This window comes from Theobroma cacao, chromosome 1, assembly GCF_000208745.1.
Source record: "Theobroma cacao cultivar B97-61/B2 chromosome 1, Criollo_cocoa_genome_V2, whole genome shotgun sequence".
Taxonomy (NCBI): Eukaryota; Viridiplantae; Streptophyta; class Magnoliopsida; order Malvales; family Malvaceae; genus Theobroma; species Theobroma cacao.
Genome location: NC_030850.1, coordinates 3,178,395 through 3,202,226, shown reverse-complemented (window position 1 = coordinate 3,202,226; position 23,832 = coordinate 3,178,395). Strand labels below are relative to the sequence as shown.

The 23,832-nt window shown below is 36.4% G+C and overlaps 3 protein-coding genes and 1 pseudogene across 5 annotated transcripts; 3 read left to right on the top strand and 1 right to left on the bottom strand.

Moving 5' to 3' along the window:
* LOC18611221 (pentatricopeptide repeat-containing protein ELI1, chloroplastic) lies at positions 3,567–5,935 on the top strand. The gene has a single exon (XM_018127475.1). The coding sequence runs from the start codon at positions 3,860–3,862 to the stop codon at positions 5,759–5,761; it is 1,902 nt and encodes a 633-aa protein (XP_017982964.1). The 5' UTR covers positions 3,567–3,859; the 3' UTR covers positions 5,762–5,935.
* Positions 6,154–13,627, bottom strand: LOC18611220 (F-box-like/WD repeat-containing protein TBL1XR1). Of its 3 annotated transcripts, none has more exons than XM_018127481.1 (15): positions 13,538–13,627; positions 13,372–13,458; positions 12,510–12,655; positions 11,937–12,384; positions 11,644–11,750; positions 11,510–11,556; positions 10,664–10,814; positions 9,305–9,368; positions 8,813–8,971; positions 8,609–8,730; positions 7,670–7,744; positions 7,374–7,427; positions 7,198–7,271; positions 6,914–6,988; positions 6,154–6,697 (listed from the first exon to the last, which is right to left on the bottom strand). In XM_018127481.1, the coding sequence occupies exons 2-15, from the start codon at positions 13,430–13,432 to the stop codon at positions 6,478–6,480; spliced, it is 1,803 nt and encodes a 600-aa protein (XP_017982970.1). In that variant the 5' UTR covers positions 13,433–13,458; positions 13,538–13,627; the 3' UTR covers positions 6,154–6,477. The 3 variants fall into 3 exon arrangements, with proteins under 3 accessions (XP_017982970.1, XP_017982975.1, XP_017982972.1); XM_018127486.1 differs by adding an exon at positions 12,901–13,023 and having other exon boundaries at positions 13,372–13,620; XM_018127483.1 differs by having other exon boundaries at positions 11,644–11,747; positions 13,372–13,622.
* On the top strand, positions 14,070–19,637 carry LOC18611219 (annotated as a pseudogene).
* Positions 20,364–22,344, top strand: LOC18611218 (cytochrome P450 81E8). The gene is made up of 2 exons (XM_007047357.2): positions 20,364–21,374; positions 21,627–22,344. Exons 1-2 carry the CDS (start codon positions 20,394–20,396, stop codon positions 22,245–22,247), a joined length of 1,602 nt encoding a protein of 533 aa, XP_007047419.2. The 5' UTR covers positions 20,364–20,393; the 3' UTR covers positions 22,248–22,344.

Sequence of the window (23,832 nt, the reverse complement as noted above, 5' to 3'; positions counted from 1 at the left end):
ATAAAATAATTGTGGTGTTGGAATGCTGAGTCAGATTTTTGAGCATTAGACTTGTCTTATCAATTAGTTTCGTGTGTGCAGTCCAAATTAGTTGAAATAAACAACAAATAATTCTTTAGAATAATGGCAATTCTCTTTACTTCAGATATGCTAAACAGATAAGCCCATTCTCCAAACAGAGATACTAAATCACTGATACCCCAGCTTTAGTTTGCTTTGCCAGTGCCATACCTCATATCCGACCAACTCTTTAACCAGACTTTTCTTCCAAGTCCTATTCCTACTTCCAACTGCTAAAATAGTCAATAAAAAAAGTATTGAAACCCCAGAAATTTGGGCATAATACTTTCATTTTTTGTACCAAAAACACAATACCAAGGAATGTTATGGAAGTGGAACTGATGAAGGTTGAAATTTACTGAAGACTGGTATATATGTGGAAGTAGTTCTCTAACCATGGGAACAAAAGGAAGCACGTGGTACGAATCAGGACTGGCTGATGAATGTATCAGTCTGTGTCTTATCTTGGCATCAAAGCTTTTAAAGCATTTTGATGATAAGGATAGAAGCAAAGCAATAATTAAGGATGCCATGGAAGTGGTGATTCCCCCAAAGAAATAAAGAAAGCAAAAAGGCCAACAAAAAACAGAAGCCAAATGCCTCCCAACTAGGCGCATTGCATATGGCAACAGAGACAGTGCCTCTCAACTTGGCATTTAAAATGCTAGTATGGGTGATGCAGAGATATCCTATCAATAATAAAAAGTTGTTAAATTTGCATTTTGGGTCTTGAAGAAATGAAGATAATCATTAGATATCACATTGTTAAACACTTATATTTGAGAATGACATGTCAAGATATTGCTTGTCTTATTTTGATGTTAACATATTAAATTCTTTGTAACCTGTTAATGATATGCACTAATTGTTTTAATTAGTAATTCTATCTTTTCTTCCAAGTAATGTTTTACTATTGAAAAAGTTTTGGATTATCAGTAAGGGAAAAGGGATTCATAGTTGTATGAGATATGTGAGACTATTAATATTATACTAAGATTATTAATCAAATCAAGTACTTATACGAAGTCTATTCCAAGTACCTATTTAAAAAGTTTGGAACAAAACTGATAAAATTGATTTGAACTCAAAAAATTTGTTTGAATTTGAATTCGATCTAATTTGATTCTACAAAAAAAGTTAGTGATTCCAATTTAAAATAATTTGAATTTGAAATGATTCGAAACGTAAATGACTTAAATCCAAAATTATTTGAATCCAAATTGACTTGAACTTTAACTATTTGAAAGATTGACTTGACATCACTTGAATAATTAATAAAAATAATAGATATAACAATGCTATTAGTCTACTAATATTGAATAATTTTAAATTATTTTTTAAAATCTCTTTTAATTATTACATTTTTATATACCTTTAAAAATAATTTTTTCTTAAAGATGAGTTAAAGAGAGTCAATTTTTTTTCCTGCTCTTATTGTTTTATTTTTTGAAAGGCAAATATGAAATTTCATTTCCATATTCAATTTCTATAATTATACAACATAAATAGTTTTTTATTCTTTTTTCTTTTCTTTCACTCTTAAGAAATAATAAACTGGATAATTAGAATAAATAATAATTGCTTTTTAAACAAAAAGTAATTCATAAATTAGAAAATTAATTGACAATAATTTAATAAAATTAAACGTGACAAATTACTTTTAAATATTTTACTTTATTTTATTTTAAGAAGACATTAGTTAGTTATTAAAAATAATAACTTAAAATGCAATTCTAAGAGAACTAGATTAATTTTTTTTTTCATATCACTTAAATTTTTTTTATTATGTATCATTTAAATTCCGTATAACAAATTTTAATTCTTAGAAGTATCTAGAGAGAATTAAATATTATTGATGTTTAAAATATAAAATAAATTTTTCTTTTCACTTTTCAATAAAATTTTAATATTTGAGAAATCAATTAGCACGACTTCTAGCTTTTGGAGTTATGGTGAATGCTAATTATAATTAGTGCAATAAAAATAAAAATTACATATCAATTAACAAAATAATCATTAATAATTCTTTTGAGAGAAGATTATTAGTTTCTTTTATATACTTATTTTAAATTAATAAATGACACTTAATTCATTTTTTTTCTTGTTATACGATTTAATGATTTTTTTGAATTTTTTTATAATATTAAAAACCAAAATTGGAGGTACACTATAAGTTAATGGAAATGTTATTTTAAATAAAATTTAATTATGGTTGATTAAATCTGGCTTAATCTAAATAATTTGTCCAAAATCCAACTCGACTTAACGATTTGAATTCAAAATTACTTGAATATGATAATCCAAAACAATTCTACCCGAATTGATTTGATCCAAACACGAACCATGAAGCACATGAATCTCACAACGGAAGAAGACCCAAAGAGTTTTTTGTGCAATATAAAACTCAGATGGCGTATTCCAAATAATCTTCTAAGGAAGCTTATTTTGGGCAAAGATGGCGTGGGAATATGAAGAGCAAATGCTCATCATTCATCAATCCTAGTTCAAGAAAATGACAACATTATTCTTTGCATCCAGTGGGCGGCTGGATCTGGTTCCCGGAATGAGATTTTAATCAGATACTCTAAAACCTCCATGACAACAATCTAGCAAAATGAGATGAGACATATTACATCATCAAGAACAAAGACTGCAACCTTCAAACTCTTGAAATTGGGTTTAATGATCAGCACTGTCCCATATTATCGTATTGCAAAATTCTGGAGAGGAGACCAATCACTATATGTAGAGCCTGATGTTGTGCTGTGCAGATTGTCCACAAGGGCTCCAACAGCAGCATGTGCTCAAGAATCTATGGCACTTCACTTGCCTTTGTGCAGAAGTATCACACCTCAAAGCTAGCCACTCATGACATTTTGGGTCAACCAGTTCAATTACTTGACCAGATCATGCAACAGTGTCCATACTCCATATAACAAAATGGAACCCAGATATTCGTTTGCAATGATGTCCTCAAACAGGAGAAATGAAATAAACTTCGCAGAATGTCACTTTGAAAGTTGAGAAAACTTGGAATCTGACCAACTGGTGCATATTTCTCCTTGACCGGACATTAATTGCACGGAATAAAAATCAGTCGGCTTTATGATGGCATTGGAAAATGAAATGAATTGAGATGTTGAACATGCTGCATTATGATGGTATTGAAAAATCAGTCGGCTTCATTATTCTGAAGAACTAAGAAGTAGTGCTTGAGAAGAAGAGCCGTTGGAAATTTGGAATGGTTTGGGTCTAGTGGGCAGATTCGAAGCAAGCCTAAATTATTATATGGGTCTAAGGTATTGGTACAAATTTGGGCTTAAGGTTCTTTAATCCACCAAGCTTTCGGGCCCAAAAGGAAAGAAGAGAAAGATAAACCCAAACAAAAATTTTAGTGTGCCTTTGCCAAGGGGTTTGTAAGCTTGTATAAAGGCCGAATTGCTGAAGTTTCTTCCAAGTCTATGTGGATAAGGTAAAAGTGATACTTAATTGACGTCCATTCAACCAAAATTTTGGTTTTCTCTCAGACGAAGTATTAGTAAGATTCAGCATTAACATGTAGAGATAATGCTGTGATATCTTGGGAAAAAAATTTCAAGGCAAGAAAGGTTAAAAAACAATGTATTGACAGTAGGATCTTTCCAAAATGATTGTGAACAATACTTCTCCATAGCCATCTTATGAAATTTACTGAGAATAATTCGAAAGCAACTAGCAAGTCTATGATAGTAAAATGCTTAAATATGGTAAGCAGAAGCTTGTGAGCAACTGAATTTTTGGGAATTTGCTTCCTTCAAGCATGTCCTCAACCCTGCTTTTCACCACCCAACAACTGCCACAACCCCCCATAAACAGTAGCACTCTCTCATCCACCACTACCACCTCCAGCTTTCCACCATCACCGGACAAACTAGCTCTCCTCTTAGACAAATCCAACTCCATCCACCACCTACTCCAAATCCACGCAACTCTCCTCCGCCGCGGCCTTCACGACCACCCCATCCTAAATTTCAAGCTCCAACGCTCCTACTCTTCTCTAGGCCGTCTCGACTACTCTCTCGCTCTCTTCAACCGAACTCTCAATCCCAACATCTTTTTTTACACTTCTATTATTAATGCCCATGCCCTTCATGGTCTGTCCCAGGAAGCTCTATTTATCTATACCCGGATGTTATTTGAAGGTGTTCAGCCCAATGAGTTTACCTTCTCATCTATATTGAAATCTTGTTCCTTTGAACATGGTAAAATGCTTCATTCTCAAGCTATCAAATTTGGGTTTGATTCAGATTTGTATGTAAAGACGGGTCTGGTTGATGTTTACGCGAGAGGGGGTGACATTGGGTCTGCCCGACTAGTGTTTGAGAGAATGCTAGAAAAGAGCTTAGTTTCTTTCACCACGATGCTAACTTGTTACGCGAAACATGGGGAGCTTGAGGAAGCAAGATTGCTGTTTGATGGAATGGTGAAGAAGGACGTGGTTTGTTGGAATGTGATGATTGATGGGTATGCTCAACATGGAATGCCTAATGAAGCTTTGGTGCTTTTCAGGCGGATGTTGGCAGCGAAAGCTAGGCCAAATGAAATCACTATTCTAGCTGTTCTCTCAGCTTGTGCGCAGCTTGGAGCTTTGGAGTCAGGCAGATGGCTTCATACGTATATAGATAATAATAATATCCAAGTGAATGTTCGTGTTGCTACTGCTTTGATTGACATGTATAGCAAATGTGGGAGCTTGGAGGATGCAAGATTAGTGTTCGATAGGATTCCTGATAAGGATGTTGTTGCATGGAATTCGATGATTATAGGGTATGCCTTGCACGGGTTTAGCCAAGAGGCATTGGAGTTGTTTCATGGGATGTGCAGGACTCGATTGCGCCCTACCGATATTACATTCATTGGTGTTTTGGGTGCATGTGGTCACGCTGGTTTGGTTAACGAGGGATGGAGTCTTTTCTATGCAATGAAGGACGAGTATGGGATTGAACCCAAGATTGAACATTATGGATGTATGGTAAATCTTCTTGGTCGTGCGGGTCGATTGGAAGAGGCATATGAGCTTGCGAAGAACATGAAGATAGAGCCTGATCCCATCTTGTGGGGAGCTTTGCTTGGGGCCTGTAGATTACATGGTAATATTGATTTGGGAGAGAAAATTGTGGAGTTTCTTGTTGGCCACAATGTTGCTAATTCAGGAACTTATATTCTTCTTTCCAACATGTATGCTGCAAAAGGGAATTGGGAAGGGGTGGCAAGGATAAGGACCTTGATGAAAGACAGTGGGGTACAAAAGGAGCCTGGTTGTAGCTCAATTGAAGTGAACAGTAAGGTGCATGAGTTCCTTGCTGGGGATTTGAAACACCCAAAAAGCAAAGAAATATATACGATGTTGGAGGAAATGAATGGTTGGCTCAAAGCTCATGGTTACACCCCACAAACAGATATTGTACTACATGACATCGGGGATGTACAAAAAGAGCAGTCGCTTGAAGTTCACAGCGAGAAGCTCGCTCTTGCTTATGGGCTTATCTGCACTCAACCAGGGACCCCTATCAAGATTGTAAAGAACCTCCGCGTGTGTTCAGATTGCCATGCTGCCACCAAGTTGATCTCTAAAATCACTGGCCGTAAAATTGTAATGAGGGATCGGAACCGTTTCCACCATTTTGTAAATGGGTCATGTTCTTGCGGGGACTACTGGTGATCTGTGAAATGGGCAAATGGCACTGTTCACTTTTCGGTTCCAAGGATGTGATTGTAGAATGCATGCTCAAATTGCAAACCAGATCACCCAGCAATGGAACCGATATTAATCAAATGCAAAAGCACGGGGTCTATCCCTATGAAGACTTAATCAGAAGCACTTCATTCCAAAGGATTCTCGTTTTGGTAAAATATTTAACTATTTATGCAACAAAGCCTTTTTTTATGCAATTCAACCTCAAAATGAGGATAAATCATATTCAATGCACCTGCGAGCACAGCATCAATTTTAATTACCAACCTTAATGAATGATCTAAATGACTATAACATGGAGCAGCCTCTACAAGCGCATGAAATGGTATCCTGAGGTTTGTCTAATCACGCACCACCACTAAGTAACTAGAGATTTGATTCACTTGAACGGGTACAGATTGAGGATTCATTCTGCTCACAGATCAATGACTGAGTGCAAAACAATTCTATACATCATTGGTTACCTCCCAAAGCAGACTCCTAGTTGACAACTACAACTTACAATAATACCAAATTTAGTTAGTAACACCTAATCAACGAAAATGTAAAAACCTACCCAAGTTACAGTTTTCACTATTCATTCAAAAAAAAAAATCTCTACTTACTAGTCTAAGAGCATGCAACATGCCATCTTATGCGCATGTAACTCCAATTCATGAAATGGAGATAAACTTTCCAGGATGTCACATTCTAAAGTCCAGGACACATAGTGTATTGTTTGCAAAACAAGCAGCAATCTTGTCACCTTCCTTGTTCCAACAGACTTCAAATATACCCCCATTGCCAGTATATGTCTTTACAATCTTTCCTTCCTTTAAGGACCAGACATGCATGGATTTATCAAGAGACCCACTGGCCAGATACTCTCCATTTGGGCTAAATGCAACCGAATATACAGGATCCCTGGTAGTTTAATCAAAAGAAACTTGTGAAAAATAAAAAAACAAAGGGCAATGCGATTCCTGTTACCTTCAAGAAAAGTCTAAATCATGCTAATTGCTCATTCACCATCAACAAGAGTTTACTAAGCTTATAATATATAATTAAAAAATGATTCTACTGCCATCATCATTTAAATAGAAGAAATAAATAAAGAAGAGCCAATTTGAGGTATGGTACCTGTGTCCATTCAAACTGTAGAGAAGTTTCCCTAACTCCACATCCCACAGCTTCACTGTGGAGTCAAATGATGCACTACATAGAAAAAAGAGTAAGAGAATGTTAAGGAAATCTTTAATGGAGATTCTAGCAGCCCTTGTAAGGTAGTCTACACTCTACATGGATTCCTTTGAAATAAAAGACTGCCTTCGAAATACCAACGGATTTCCCTTGGCAGACGTGAAATATAATGACACTAGCAAAAATAGGTAAGTATATTGGTTCTGTCAACACCTCATTTTTACCTTGCAAGAATTAACTGCTGGTTAGGATTGTTTGTCCCAGGCCCCGTAGGACTCCATCTGATGGCATATATCTCCTGCAGAAAAGTTATTCAATCTTTGTCCTAAAAATTACAAATAAATGCACCCAGGCATGTCCACAGACAGATATATTGAAAAAATTAAAGGCTCAAAAGTACCTTAGAATGCTCCCTCAGATCATGTACATACTTATCCTGCTTCATACACCATATCTGCACAAAGAATTTCTATTAGTTGAAACCTAAAAATAAGTAAACAAATGAACACTAATACGTAAAGGACTTAAAACCGACAGAAACAAAGCTATAACATTCCAGAAAGCTGGCATATTGTTTTAAAATTAAAATTTTTCAAAAAGAAAAGAAACCAGACAACATGCAATCAAAACACAAATGTATATTTCATGCAATGAAAGATGTGTGTTAACTAATAATAAAAAGGTAGTGCATAAAACCTTTGCAGTAATATCATCAGAGCAAGAGGCCAATAGTGAACCTGTAGGATCCCATTTGACACAATTTACTTCACCCTGAAATGCACAAAGTTCAAATAGGTCAATAGAAGAGCAGAGATACAATTCAATTCAAACGTTTTGCTTATCAAAATCCAAAATAAAGCATTGTTTCAGTTACTAATTTAAGCCCATGGCTGGCAAGTTACAGAAGCCATAAGGCTTTGTTTCATTGTTGTAGAAGTTTCCTACTAAACTGTTTCTCAAAAAAAAAAAAATGTAAAATAAAGGAAGATGGAAACAAAAAATATCTTTTATTCCTGAAACTGTTTCTTTTACAGGAAAAGCTTGAATAAAAACTTAAAATCTTTGCACTTTACCAGGATGCAGATAACAAAATTTAGAACAGAAAAAGGTAAGGAAAGAAAAGAAAGAGGAGGCAAGGTGGGGAAAGATGAATTTAAGGGAGACACTTCAGGGAGTATAAACATACATTTCATATAACAACAACTATGAGATGTATTGAAGACTGGTATATCAGTTCAAGCATATTTATGGTTTGGCATTTTCAGCTCAGACTAAACCTTGTTCTCAGACCTAACTGTTATTATATCTTTTCTTTCATCAACTGCAGGTAACAATAGTTTAGAGAAAAAAAGTACATTGGAAGAAAAGAAAAAGGCGGGGTGTGGAACGGGGATGAATTTGAGAGAGACACTACAGGCAGTAGTAAACACATATTTCATACAACCAAAACCTACAGGGTTGCATTCAAAATTAGTATATTAGTTAAAGCATAGAAGAGGGAGGCTGAGGTTTGGCATTTCCAGCTCACTTTGAATCCTGATTGAATCTAACAGTTAACCCACTCTTTTGAATAAAACTAAAAAAATCACCTAGGAAGATTATGAGATTGTTGGACTATTGAAGCCAGAAACAAACCTGATGCCCTGCAAAGGTTTTAATAGGGCGGGTTTCTCCAATCTTGCAAACATATATCATATGGTCTGTGGAGCTTGTTGCAAATGAAACATTGTTGCGCCAATCAACATCAAGGGTTGGACCTAAAGGTGAAAATGAGGAAACTCTGGATGAAAGAAGTTATGCAACTAAAAGCTAAATCTTTAAATTTAGCCCAAGGCCTACCCGTGTGAAACTCAAACTGCTGTTTCCATTCCTCTGCCTTTACATCCCACACAATTGCCGTTTTATCACAGCTTCCTGTAAGAAGATAATCACCCTTTTTGTTCCACTTCAGGGAAAATATTGGTCCTTTGTGTTTACTCAAAGTAGTCCTTAGTTCACCTAAACCAAGAAATAATTGAGTGAGAGAGAGAGAGAGAGAGAGAGAGAGAGGAAAAGAGGGGAGGGGGTGGGGGATAAGGCGTGGATTTCTCACAATGAGTCAAAAGCATATAACAATGAAATTATAAATAGCTAAAGAAGTAAGAAATTCAGTTAAAATCATAAATAAACCTCTTATATTGACTGGGTAACCTGCTAATAGTTTTATCAAGGAAGGACATTATGAGCACCAAAAGACAAATGGAAAATAAGGCTGCTTTAACGTAATAGAATTTGTCAACTTTAATCACAAGATATAGAATGGCATAAAGAAAGCAACCCATTATGGCTTACCATTCGTAGTCCAAATTCTTGCTTGGCCATCATATGAACCTGTTGCAAGCGATGTCCCCTCACCCTGAATACAGTTAGCAAAAGAATTATTCTTTTTCTATAAAGAATGACAACCAAATAGGTAAGCAGCTAAAGTGTCATTCATAGCATTTCCAATTTAAGTTCACTTACTTCAAAAGAACAATAAAGTATACACTTTAGACAGCAATGATTGCTTTTCACAAAAAGAGAGCAAAAACATTAGAGCATTAAATTGCATCCATTATTAACCAAACATCCATTAGACAACAGAATGGTACAATAACATGGATCAACTTTCCCATCTACTCAAACAAACTAAAAGATCTAGGGATGATCTCATAAACCTTGAGATCGATCCCATAAAGCATCATTATTTTATTCAATTATTTCCTAACAAAGCACTATTCAACTATTCAATTGTTTTTCTTTTTTTCATCACTTTATTCATTATTTTTTTCTCAACAAAGCATCATTAACTATTTTTATTCAACTATTTCATAAGGATCATATCACCTATAATTATTTTGACTAAGTACTATAATCTTTTGTATAATACAAAATAATTACGATCAATCAAAGAAAAACATTTACATAACACAGGAAATAAAATTTTCACAAATGAAAATCTCTCATTGCTTTTAATTTTCAATTTATAATTTATTCACTTGACAAACTAACCAATATAACAATATGATGCGAAATAAAAATAAAAAAGGTTAAATATTATTTATATATAATATTTTTAACATTGAAAAAATCTTTTGTATGTCATGTATAATTGATGAATGCTAATTTTTTATGATGTCATAGTAGAAAATTATTGAAGATGAAAAAATTTTTGAAGATGGGTCATGATAGAAATTATATTCTATAAGACGATCTAAACAATAGAGAATATTTTCGGTAGTTTATCCAAACAACAGAAAATATTAGATTTTCCAATAAAATGTTTTACACAGAAAATATTTTCCTTCAGCAAGTTATTTTCCATTAACCAAACGGAACCCTCATTACCAAGGCCTACTGGCTTCATTTCAGCACTTCCTAACTTCCTTGAAAATCTTCCTACATTTGAAAATTTGGTAAACAAGATACTATAGTTTATTCTTTGTTGCTTCTTCTACATGATATCTCTACTCATTCTTTTATTACCAGTCAATCTGATTAATTCTCCTGCTTAATATTAGCACCTATAACAAAGCATGTTATATAGAATTGCAAACCATTACATCAAGTTAAAGGAGTGAGAAGACAGAGTGTTAAATGCAGAAGGTGATCTGTACTAAAAGGTACCAAAAATTTGTAGGCAACTTAAGCCCACACAGTAACAGAGCTCACATTCCAGTCGAGTGTTGTCACGTCTTTGCTCTTCTCATTTGTTCTTCCTTTTACATGCTTCAGCACCAGAACATTTAATGGACTGTTTTGTGTACCAGATTTGCAAAGCCCATCAGCTATTGTCCAAATACGAGCTGTTGAATCTCCAGACCTAGAAATTGAGGCAATGAGAGTTACTGCAAGGGCTATCACAAAAAAAAAAAAAAAAAAAACACCTTTGTGAATGCATACACTAATAAGTGACACTCCACTACCATGACAGCAACAACTGTGATGAAAACCCAAAGCTACAAACTTATCAAAAGAATACTAAGATGACATGTCAATCAACAGAAAACAACAAGAAGAACAGAGTCATGCATGGAGGAACTCTTAGCATAGAGCAGCAAGATCTCAGTTTTTATTTTATTTTATTTTTTGAAGGATCTCAATTAATGTCATCAACAGTGTAAATAAGCATCCCTGCTAGACAAGGAGAACTTCAACTCTCCATTCCAACAACAGTACAAACACCAATACACATGGTCAGAGATCCTACAGCCACACAACTTCAGAGAGTCCACAAATTGCACTTTTTTTTACAGACCTCTTATTCACTGAGCAGGAGGACTGTTCGAAATGGTTTACTGCCACCAAGGCTTGAATTTATCATTCAAATGATGAGAACTTCTATAAGTGCGCATTAAACTAACACACATGGTACATCTCATGAAGCAACAGAAATCAGCAAGTTCTGAAAATCAAAAATGCCAAATGACAGGAAATGTATAAAGAAATTGGAAAGAAATACATATAAAAGACAAAACCGTCAACATAAGAAACATTTTATCACAGAAAAATACTAACCCTGATGCAAGAAGTGAACCAGTTGGACTCCATGCACAAGCACAAACCTGCAAGAAAGACACAAACCAAAGACTGCTTCAGAGAGTGAGAGAGAGGAGAGCATAAAGAATAAATAGGTTCAAAAAGGCTCAAACCTCAGAAGTATGCCCTTCCAAAATTGTCACATCAGAATTAGGAATTTCACAAGCCTCTTGAGAAGCAGGGGCTGAGGTAGTAGCAATATCCATAGGTTCTGGTCCTACTAAATGCAACAATGCAATATAAATATAAATGAACAACCAGCAACTGGTTAAGAGAGCTATTTTACAATTCTATATAAAGAAAAAATTCATGTGAATTGTCAAATATTCAATTAAAGAAATGTCAAGGCTAACAGAAAGAAACTGATACCAAATCAGGAAGACTTATAACAAAGGAGTTGACTTACCTACAGACGTTCCATTTTCTTCATTCTTGACAACATCCTTGTCTTCTTGATCCATAACCATATCCCTATCAGCAAGTTCCTCCGGTTGCTTTTCTCGCTCCTTATCCCTTTCAACCTTCTCCCTTTCCTTTTCGCATTCCTTCTCCCTTTCCTTTGCATGTTCCTTCTCCCTTTCCTTTTCATGTTCCTTCTCCCTTTCCTTTTCACGATCCTTCTCCCTTTCCTTTTCACGTTCCTTCTCCCTCTCATGTCTTTCTTTCTCTCTTACTCGTCCACGCTCTCCTTCATGTTCCCGGTCAAACTCTTTATCTTTATCTTTCTCTTTCTCTCTATCCTTTTGGACACTCTTCCTTTTCTCTTTTATCATTTGCCGCAATTGATTTACATCCTTTGTTATTATATCCAAAGGTTGTAAGAATGAGAAATCTTCATCCATTTCTACATCATTCTGCAAACTCAAACACAGCACGATCAACATAGACTCTTAGCCCACCCACCCACCCCCTACCCCCCCCCCCCCAAAAAAAAAAAGATAAAAATAATAAAACTAATAATAAGAATAAGTATGCTAACATTACTCAAGTTGGCTTCCATCTCCAGGTACTGAAGTCCTTTTTGAACAAATGTAATAAGAGCCCCAGGCGGAATCAAATTCCCATCAATAGTACACTTATTAATGCCTGCCTCATATCCTAAAGTAAATGCCGAATGCGTAAAACCTGCAGGGATTTAATAAGCAGAAGATGAGATCCATTGTACATTATTTATAAGAACCATTCATTTGAAGCTTGAAAAACAATAATGTAGAACCAAGAAATCCTCCGCCTATTTTCCCATATATAACAAGTAAACAATATGCACAAATTAAAATAACCTAAAAACGTTTCTTATTCCTATTAGTGAACAAAATCTGAGTGATGCACGTAAATTTTCAATTCGATACTATGACTATCCAAAATGTTACCTGGAAGATGCCTGTTTCCATCAGTGCAATGATTATACAAACTAATAATTCCGAAAATGAGAGTTCATATAGGTATTCTCATATAGAGGTATCCAGTGTCCTAGCCGGCAGAATTCCACTACGCTGATAATAAAAATATGAGATTCAAAACCCTAACGAGAATAATAGCCAATACCAACCATCCATTTTCACGGATCTAGAGCCACAATTTACCCATTATAACGCCAGAAATTAATCCCAAGATTACAGTTTACAACTCCAATTAAACCAGTTTTTTTCTCGTTTCTTTTCTTTTACATTAAACGAGCAATAAAAATAACTGATAACATTTCCCAGACACTAATTGCAAATACAGCAAAAAAAATCGACTGGATATAGAATTAGAACGAAACAGAAAGAAAAACAGAAGAGTTTCGGAAATAGAGAAGCCTGAAGAGTGAGTTTAGAAATTAAATGAAAGTTTCAACTGACCTGACTCTTGAAGGTAACGGAAGACAAGGTAATTCAATTCGACGGAGGTGATGGAGGTCATACTTACGAAGTCGCCTAATCCCACGGCTGCAATAGAAGCTCAGACTACCATTAGGTGAGGGAGCAAAGCCAAGAGAAATAGAATGAAAGGAGAAGTCTTAGAAACCTTTTTATTCTATTTTGCAGAATCCGAGAGGCTTTAGAGACAGTCGAGATAAGAGAGAGCCGAATTTCCAGCTGTTATTTCATTTTCAAGATTTTTTTTGCTTTGCTCTGTCAAAACCTTTTTTATTGGGGCTAGGCCTACTCCACCATTGGGTTTACGCCGCGTGGCAATAACCTCGCATCTGGATGGTCACAGTATATCTGTTTAGGCCCGAAAGGATTTGGGCTGAATGATTTTGCATAAGACAGGCCCAGTTTAACTAGCCAGTTTCAGTAAATTTGGGCTGTAGATGTTAGTGGGCTTGGGCATAACAAAACTATCCCAATGTGATCCGTAGTGGACAAGTCGACAAGCAAAAACCACATCCGCAAGAATTTTCTAAAGAAAGCTACCCTGAAGACCAAAACCATGGAAATTTGATGGAAAAGCAGAAAATTATCTTTAATAGGGAGCCAAATATGACCACAAAATACGAAAGACAAGTCAAATCGGTTCCATTATTTCGTGGACAATACCCTGTTCACAACATTTAAATAGACAGTCTCAAGATTCTTCTACATTATTGCTACAGAGCTAGGATACCAAAAATGGGAGAAACCACAATGATTTACTCATCTCTTTCCCTTGTACTCATTTTTCTTGCTTTCAGGTTCTTGTTTCAATCAAAAACTCGCCACAAAAACTTACCACCCAGTCCACCTTCTCTTCCAATCATTGGCCATCTTCACCTCCTAAAGCCCCCTATTCACCGTGCGTTTCTCAAGCTTTCACACAAACTTGGCCCAGTCTTCTCCCTTCAGCTTGGGTCGCGCCTTGCTGTTGTCGTCTCATCACCCTCAGCTGTCGAGGAATGCTTCACCAGAAATGACATCGTGCTGGCGAACCGCCCAAACTTGCTTGTGAGTAAGTACCTAGGCTACAACCATACCACTGTTATAAGCGCACCGTACGGGGACCACTGGCGTAACCTCCGTCGTATTAGTACCATTGAGATCTTCTCATCAAATCGCCTTAAAATGTTTCACGGTGTTAGAAAAGATGAAGTGAAAAGATTATTGTTGAAACTATCTCGTAATTCCCATGAAGCTTTTGCCAAGGTAGAGCTTAAATCAATGTTTGCAGACTTGACATTTAATAATCTCATGAGAATGATTGCGGGGAAGAGATATTATGGTGAAGATGTGACTGATGACAGTGAGGCAAAGGACTTTAGGGACCTTGTAGCAGAGGTACTTGAAAATGGTGGAGCAGGGAATCCAGGAAATTATCTGCCAATATTGAAATGGGTTGGTAATTATGAGAAAAAATTGATGAGGCTTGCTGACAGGATGGACGGGTTCCTGCAAGGGTTAATTGATGAGCTTCGAAATGGAAAAGGAGGAAATACAATGATCGATCATCTCCTTTCCTTACAAGAATTAGAGCCTGAGTACTACACTGATGCAATTATCAAAGGGCTTGTATTTGTAAGTCAAATTTTCTCTGTTTATTTAATAGCATCAAGAAGAACACTGTCTCATCTTGAACTTAACATGTTGAGATTGCTATGACAGGTTATGCTTCTTGCGGGAACTGACACATCTGCAGTCGCATTAGAATGGGCAATGTCAAATTTACTCAAATCACCCAAATGTGTTGAAGAAAGCCAAGGCGGAACTAGATTCTCAAATTGGTCAAGAAAGGTTGATTGATGAACCAGATATTGCTAAGCTACCTTACCTTCAAAACATCATGTCTGAAACCCTTCGATTATACCCGGCCGCCCCACTCCTGGTGCCTCATAGAACATCCGATGAGTGTACCATAGGCGGATACAATGTACCCCGCGACACCATAGTATTGATCAATGCATGGGCTATACATAGAGACCCTCGATTGTGGGATGATCCAACAAGTTTCAAGCCCGAAAGGTTTGACAATATTGAAGTTAAAGATGGTCACAAGTTCATGCCTTTTGGTATGGGAATGAGGGCTTGTCCTGGGGCAAGCATGGCTCACCGCATGGTCAACCTAGCTTTGGGGTCATTGATCCAATGCTTCGAGTGGGAAAGGGTAGGTGATGAGAAAGTGGACATGACTGAAGGTAAAGGAGTCACCATGCCTAAAGTTGAGCCATTAGAGGCGATGTGCAAAGCACGCCCCATCCTCGACAAGGTTCTTTTTTTAGCAAGCTTAAAAGAGTTTTATATTGCAAAACAGTTTGGTATTTCATAATTCCTATCTTGTTTAGACGTCAAATGCTGCTTTTTCATGAAATTACACTTGCATAGTATATAACTTTTACTAAATGCAACAGTTACATTATTATTTTAGCTCTGGTGACTACATCTAAGAAATAAACTTTTCTCAGCTGATCAATATATTAAGTTGGATTTGTAGAGATTAACAAACAAAATAAGTGAAAGTTAACTCAAGATTGAACTTGATATATATCTCAAACTATAATATATAGTTAGGATTAAAAGAAAAAAAAACTCACACAAGGATAAAAAGATGAATTTTTATGTCCTGTTCTAGGTTTTGCTCTGCAGGGGAGGTTTTTGTGTTTTGATCAGGGGATGGTTATGTGTACTGAGGAAATTGAATGTGTTTTGTTACCACCTCTAGAGCTCCTGTTTTGGGAGATCAGGCGGTGATGAGTGGTCTTCTTTTGGTGAGATACCTGATTGAATTGTACAGATTTTGAAGGAGACAGGCTTAGGAGAGTCTTCTGCTCAGTGCTAAAGACTAACCTGAGCATCCTGTTTCTTTCAGTTTCAATGAAAAAAAATTGAAATATTGGACATATATCTGATAATAAGGAATTTAGGATTCAATATTGAAAAATGAAAACAACACCAATTGCATTTACAAATTAACTTGCTCAGCTACTTAATTTTTTTTTGGGGCACAAACTTTTCTGGCCAAGTGAAGATTAGGTTCTTACATTCCTACATTCTGATCTTTGCAAATTAGGTCAAATTCAAAAGGTCTGCTAAAAATGTTAATCTTATATTAAAAATCTGTGTTTTATATCATTTTTATGAATATTTGGATATTGCCCATTCCTCCCGTGTGAATATTTTTATGAATACTAGTATCTTAGCTCTGCCATGCACTACTCTAAATGGAACTTTTAAAAATTGTGAACCCTGCTGGAGCGAATTGTCTATGTATATCATCAAATATGAAGACCAATAAGAAATTTAAAGATAGTACTTGTTTCTTCGTTGGAGAAGAAAGATGCTTATTCTCGTAAGGCATATGTTGTGATCAACTGGTTGTATTGTCTTAATCACATACCACTGTGTCACAATCATATTCATGTATGGTATCGGCATCTGAATTTCTCAATAAACAAGTATTCATGTATCTAAAGAGATGTGGAGACCTGTAATGGAGAAGTTTGAGAATAGACTAACAGGTTGGAAGGGCGTACTGCTATCAATGGGGGGATGAATAACACTTATCAAATTTGTCCTTGCTAGTTTACCTATTTTTTATATGACTTTGTTTAAACTGCCAGCCGAAGTCGGACAAGAATTGGATAAAATCCAAAGGAGGTTCCTATGGGGTGGATCTATGGAAGAGAGGCGGATCCATTTGTTGACTGGGATTCTATCTGCACACCCACAGAGCTAGGAGGGTTAGGGTGGGTGAATTTAGGGCTGAAAAATCGAGACATGTTGAACAAATGGATATGAAGATTTGGAAACAGAAGAAATCATCTGTGGAGGAGAATTCTGGTTGAAAAGGAGGGAGGGAATAATGGAGACCTGTTCCCTAACCCTAACAGAAGGAGTAGACAATCTTTAGATTGGAGAAACATAGTCGGCACCCTTAATCAGGTAAGAGCAGAGGGAGAGGTTGCTAGAGAGGGTTTTGGAGTATTGTTAGGAGATAGAGATAACATTGCTTTCTGGACAGAGAAATGGATCGAAGACGTGGTTCTAAGAGAAGCTTTCCCTAGGATTTTCGCTCTAGCAGTTAAAAAATCAGGATCCATTAAAGAGTGTGGGGATTGGGAGGAGGGGTTATGGCAATGGAAGATTGGGTTGAGGAGACCTTTATTCGGTTGGGAGATTGAACAATGGGAGGAATTGCATGGGTTCATTAGAAATCACTTAGTGGAGGATGGGTATGAAAATAAGATGATTTGCAAAATGACTCTTAGTGGACAGTACCTGGTAAGCTCTTTTTGCAGAACGATCATGGAAAAGACTAGGGTTGCTAGTGAGCATTGGAGGATGGTATGGAAGGGAGTTGCCCTGTTCAAAGTTGAGGTCTTTTGCTGGAGAGTTCTGAGAGGTAGAGTTGTGGTCCGAGCCGAGTTAGCAAAGAGAGGCCTCTAGAGAACCGAGCCTGCTTTATGTGTCTTATGAAGAGAGAATTTGGAGATTGTTGATCACTTCTTTTTTGAATGTTTTGAAAGTTGGAAGATTTGGATAGGGTTGGGAAGTCTTTGGGGAGTCCAATATGCGGGGCTATCAAAGCGCATTGACTTCTTTCTTAATTGGAATGGTCTTATTAGAGTGGGTGACATAAATGTTTGGAGGCTTGCTTTCTTGTCATGATTTGGACTGTTTGGTTAATGAGAAATGAGGTCATCTTTCAAGGCAAGGTGTGAGACGGGGAACAATGTCTGGATCTGGTTAAGTCCAAAGTGGCATGGTGGGTGCAAGCCAAATGACCACAGAATTACAATCATTTTGAGGATGTTCTACGAAGCAATCTAGTAATAAGAAATATGCCCAAAGGAAGGACCAATACACGGCAGGTTGAGTGGAGGCCCCTGGAACTTTAAAATTCAATGTTGATGGGGTTGCCTGAGTGGATTTAGGGTTGACAGCTTTCGGAGGAGTATTAAAAGATGAGGTTGGGATGATCAAAATGATGTTCTCTAAAGCAGTAAGGGGCAATGGTGCTAATAGAGTGGAAATTCTTGCTATTAAGAAGGCTTTTAAGTTATTTCTTGCTTCTTAGTGGGCGAGCTCACATGACCTTGTGATTGAGAGTGATTCAAACAATGCAGTTAAATGGACACAGGATCCAGAAAAATCCCCATGGAAACTAAGAGGCTATTTGGCTGGAATTGGAGGGCTAAAGACTTTTGTGCTCTCTTGCCACTCTGTTTTTAAGGCAATGTGTGCTTGTTCTCTGTATTGACTCTCATTTCTCTGGTTGCCGCCGATTGTTTCTGTGCAGTTTCTTTTGCCCGTTGTACTGATTCTCCTTAGCCGGAGCAGTCTCCATGATATGCCATGGAGAGTCGCTGACAACCTTAGACTTGTTATGGCATTTGTGGGCTGCAGTGGCTCAATAAATTCACCTTTCAAAAATAAAAAAACCGTGTAATCATTTTATTTCATAATTGCATTTTTGCTTTCAGTCTGAAAATTGGTGGATGGAATTATTGGCTGGTCAGTGGTCACCAAGTCACCACCCACCTCACACTCGGTAAGAAAATGGTGGTGAAGTCTCCATCCTCCAAGTTCAGCTTCTTGTTAACAATCTTTCTCTCCTTACATTGGCAGCTACAAGCAAAACTGCAAAAAGCCTAATCAATCTTTTTGGGGATAGGTTGCGCTGGCTTGAGCATGAGGGTGGATGTTGATTTTTAGAGAAGGAGGGAACGGCAAATGGGTTGTTGTGTGCTTCTGGTGTCTAAAGGCTGCTTGATGATTGGGTTGGGGGATTCTGTTGGGGTCTTTGCGGCTGCGACTTCGTAGTGGTGGAGCTGAAGGATGATGTAGCCATGACTTGGTGCTTGTGTTGAGCTGACGGATCGTTGATGTTCTAGCGGTTCGGTTTGTCAAAGTGCAATGATCTTTTCCGTTGCTGCTCTGGAATTCCTCTCAGTGACCAAAATCTTTTAAGGGATTAGAGTTCCTTGCCTTTGTTCCGGAACTCATTGTTTTGATGCCTTTGGTTTTGTTTTGTTAGTTTCGAGATGCTTAGCTTAGGGTATAATCTTAGGTTGAAGCGTTTCATTTCTCCCTGTCAGTTTTTGCGTTGAGGCAGTTTTCGATTCAGTCTTGTTTTTGTGGACTGAATGTTTGGCGGGATTTCTGCTAATTTTTTGTGAGCAGTGCCCGTGTATTGTACCGTTCCTTTTTGCTAAGCAGATCTCCATGTCAATGGGAGTCTCTAACATTCAACTAACAATAACATATCGGTTATATAATTAATAAAATCCACTTTTCAAAAAGAAAAAATCATTCCTGAAACATTATGCAGAAACCCAACTCTGCCTCAATATCTCAAAATTTTAGAAAAAAGTGCAAATTCATGAAAGATACCGCAATAAAAAGATAGAAGTGGGAAGAAATAGAAAAAAGGATGGAAATAAAAGGTGGGAGGCTGCCGTTTCCGGTGAGCAAGACGGCAGGCGACTGCAGAATAGAGGGACAGAGGAGTGAGAAAGGGAGTTTGACAGAGAGGAGGCTTCCGGGAGACGTTAGATTAGGGGTGTCATCGAGATCGAGTAAAAAGAATGCTTTCTGTACCAGGCGTCTCAAACAAAGAGCTCGGTGCTATCTTGATAAGCAGGGCTGCTAGTCCCTGATTGTTTTCTGCCTTGTGAATTGGTTGAGTATAATTCCTTCGTCCATCACATTCAATGAAATATTGAATGTTCTAATGATATATGACTTGAGCAAATATGTGTTGCTGAGAAAATTACAACAAATTATTGTTATTTATTTTGGGCAACTGCAACAAAATTGTCTATTTAAAACTATATGCTAATAATTGAGAAACCGACGGACCCCCACCATCCGCTTATAGTGCTTCGTAATTTACGTCCATACAGAGAAAATAAAATTAAATGTGGCCTTCCAGTGGAACCCCCAAAACAAGCAAGTTGAAGCACACCTCGATGTTTTTCATCCAAGCAATTTCTTCAACGCCACGCCGTATCTCCTTTATACAAAAATTCCCATTTTCAGTCTTGCATCATCATCCAAGCATGGAACAAACTTTACTATGTTCATTGGCTTCCGTTCTGTTTCTCCTTGTTGCTATCAAGTTCTTGCTACAAGCAAGGAAACATAAAAATCTTCCACCAAGCCCTTTTGCTCTTCCTATTCTTGGCCATCTCCATCTCCTCAAAGAACCCCTCCACCGAACACTCTTCACTCTCTCACAAAAACATGGTCCGATCTTCTCTCTCCGCTTCGGTTCTCGCCTCGCGGTTGTAATAACATCACCGTCTGCCGTCGAAGAATGCTTCAACAAAAACGATATCACCTTAGCAAACCGTCCTCGTTTGATCATGGGAAAGTATGTAGGCTACAACTACACCATCCTCGCGTTAGCTTCGTACGGTGATCACTGGCGCAACCTTCGTCGCCTAGCTACGCTTGAAATCTTGTCATCGAATAACTTAAGCATGTCTTCAAGCATTCGGAGAGATGAAATCAATAGTTTAATCCGTAGATTATACCGTGTTTCGGTCAATGGTTTTGCCAAGGTAGAGCTGAAAACCTTGTTCGCGGAGCTGACATTTAATATTATCATGAGAATAGTTGCAGGGAAGCGGTATTACGGTGATGAGGTGAGAGGAAGTGAAGAAGCAAGAGGGTTCAGGGCGATGATAGAGGAGCTTTTTGAATTGGCAGTTTCGTCATATCCTGGAGATTTCTTGCCATTGCTGAGTTGGGTCGACTATAACGGTTACATAAAAAAAGTCAAGTTAGTAGCTAAAAATGCAGACGCATTTACACAAGGTTTGATTGATGAGCATAGAAGAAATAAAGGTAATTTGGAGCTAAAGAACACAATGATTAGCCATTTGCTCACTCTGCAAAAGTCACAGCCTGAATACTACACGGATGAAATCATCAAGGGTCTCGTACTGGTCAGTTAAATCCATCCCTTGCTTTCTTCTTTTCAAAAATTGCAGTTTTTGAGTTCAAAAGAATAATTCATCTCTAACTCACTGGATTTAATAATCAACAAATTGTTTGTAAAAATTGTTTTTAATTGCCGGATTTTTTTTATATTCTTGAATGGGGGGTTTTGAAACAGCAAATTCTAGGTACTTTGGATTTCCTTAGGCATTATTTTTTAACTTATATTTTAGTCTATACATTTTGTTGTGCTTGTGCAGGTCATGCTACTTGCTGGCACAGATACAACAGCGGTAACATTGGAGTGGGCAATGTCAAATTTACTTAACCATCCTCGCATTTTAGAAAAAGCTAGAGCTGAATTAGACGCTCAAATTGGCCAAGAACAGTGGGTAGAAGAAACAGATTTGTCCAAATTACATTACTTACAGAACATCATTTCTGAGACCTTGCGATTGTATCCAGCAGCTCCCCTGCTAGTTCCGCATCTGGCATCGGATTATTGTACTGTAGGGGGATATGATCTACCACCTGAAACTATAGTATTCGTAAATGCATGGGCTATTCAAAGGAACCCAGAGTTATGGGAAGATTCAACAAGTTTTAAGCCTGAGAGATTTGAAGGTACAGAAGGTACGACTCATAATAAACTAATGCCATTTGGGTTGGGAAGAAGAGCTTGCCCTGGCGTGGGACTAGCCCATCGTGTGGTTGGTGTGGCCTTGGGATCATTGATCCAATGCTTCGAATGGGAGAAGGTGAGTGACAAGGAAATTGACATGACCGAAGGAACAGGTCTCACCATGCCAAAAGTTGAACCACTGGAAGCCATGTGTAAACGACGTCATATAATTAATAAGCAGCTTGTTGAAGTTAATTAGATTGGATTGTTCTTGTTTTTTTCACTCATGTCATATAATTAATAAGCAGCTTGTTGAAGTTAATTAGATTGGATTGTTCTTTTTTTTTTTAACTATATTTTTGGTGTCTTGTTTACCAAATTAGGAGTGTTGGGTACTAATTTTTATTTGTGTCATACAAAAATTAATAATTGTTCTTTTTTTTTTATATAATGTAAGGTGTAAATGTTATGAGAAACCTTTTTAGGTTAGACAAATGATTTATTTTCTCAACCAAAACGGATATATAATTCACTAAATTAAGATATATATTTACAAGCTATTTTTCCTTTTGTCTATTTCAGAGCCTGGAATTATGGTAGATAATTAATTTGGAGTTTGGGAATGATAAAAAAAAAAAAGGGATTAGGTACGGAAATTAAAAATTTTAGTTGATTTTGAATCAAATTCTCAAAGTAGGTTGTCTAGTTAATTTATTTTCTTTGATGAGCAAGGGGCACCTAGTTTAATCGTATGAATCACTATACAAAATACTTTTTATTTCGTGATTTTTATCATTTAATTTAGTAAGTTATTTTTATTATTTTTATATTTTGTCATATTTTTCTTAGATTTTATTATATAATTACTTAAAATTAATCTATCTTGTGAAAATAACCATTCCCTACAACAATTTTAGTAGGACCTATAATTATTTGCACTTAAGAAAATTTTAAAAGAATTGTCACTTACAACTTTCTTAAAAATTCCATTTTAAGAGATTTTTTAAGTGCTTCTACTTTTAATTATTCAATTCATTCAAATAAGAATTCTAATTTTATCATTTTATTATTATTTTTAAATAATTTTATAAATTTAAATACGGAAATAAATTAAAATTAAATAGACAAAACAAAAATAGATTAGCACGTATACTTTAAGTGGGCTTAGCCCAAATCGGATGGTCCAACGTTGTTTTGGGCTTTACTTGGTCAATTTTAAATCGTTCAGATCCGACCTGCATCCTTCTTCCATTTTCTTTTTTTTTTTTTTCATTCTTCATATTGTCCTTTTAGTATTTTTCTTAGACTGATCAATATGTCATCTTTTCTCTTGTCCAAACATTAAACATTAATTTATTGACAAGAAAAAATTAATGGAGTATACAAATCAAGCAAGAAGAATCTGAATAGCAGCATGGAAAAACACAAAGATCCTATGGTTTTAACGACAGTATACTAGAAGTGATATCGGCCAAAGGCATCCAGTAAAAGCACAAACGAATAAAAAAAAGAAAGCCTTGATTAAATAAATAAAACATCATTTCAAATCATTTTTGATTAATTTTATATATTAAACATCTCAATAAATATAATTGATTAAGTTAATTATGTTGAAAATATATCTCAACAAATGAATATCATTTAATTATTGCATGTGTTATGTACAAATTTTATCTAATTAGAAATGAATATAAATTTTGTCTAAATTATAATTTATTATAGGTCACTATGGGTTCAATAACTTTTTTAATGTCATGTTCATTTGCTAATAATATAAATACAAAGGAAACAGAAAATCGTATACTTCATATTAAATAACGTAATTTCCGTATACTTCGTATTAA

Excerpts from the sequence above, each read along its gene's own strand:
- LOC18611218 (XM_007047357.2), top strand. The coding sequence starts at position 20,394 with ATGTTTTTCATCCAAGCAATTTCTTCAACGCCACGCCGTATCTCCTTT. Across the intron at positions 21,375-21,626 it reads TCATCAAGGGTCTCGTACTG|GTCATGCTACTTGCTGGCAC; the intron begins GTCAGTTAAATC and ends GTGCTTGTGCAG.
- LOC18611220 (XM_018127481.1), bottom strand. The coding sequence starts at position 13,432 with ATGACCTCCATCACCTCCGTCGAATTGAATTACCTTGTCTTCCGTTAC. Across the intron at positions 11,557-11,643 it reads TGGAAGGGCATACTTCTGAG|GTTTGTGCTTGTGCATGGAG; the intron begins GTTTGAGCCTTT and ends TCTTTCTTGCAG. Across the intron at positions 6,989-7,197 it reads CAGCAGTTAATTCTTGCAAG|TGCATCATTTGACTCCACAG; the intron begins GTAAAAATGAGG and ends TTTTCTATGTAG.
- LOC18611221 (XM_018127475.1), top strand. The coding sequence starts at position 3,860 with ATGTCCTCAACCCTGCTTTTCACCACCCAACAACTGCCACAACCCCCC.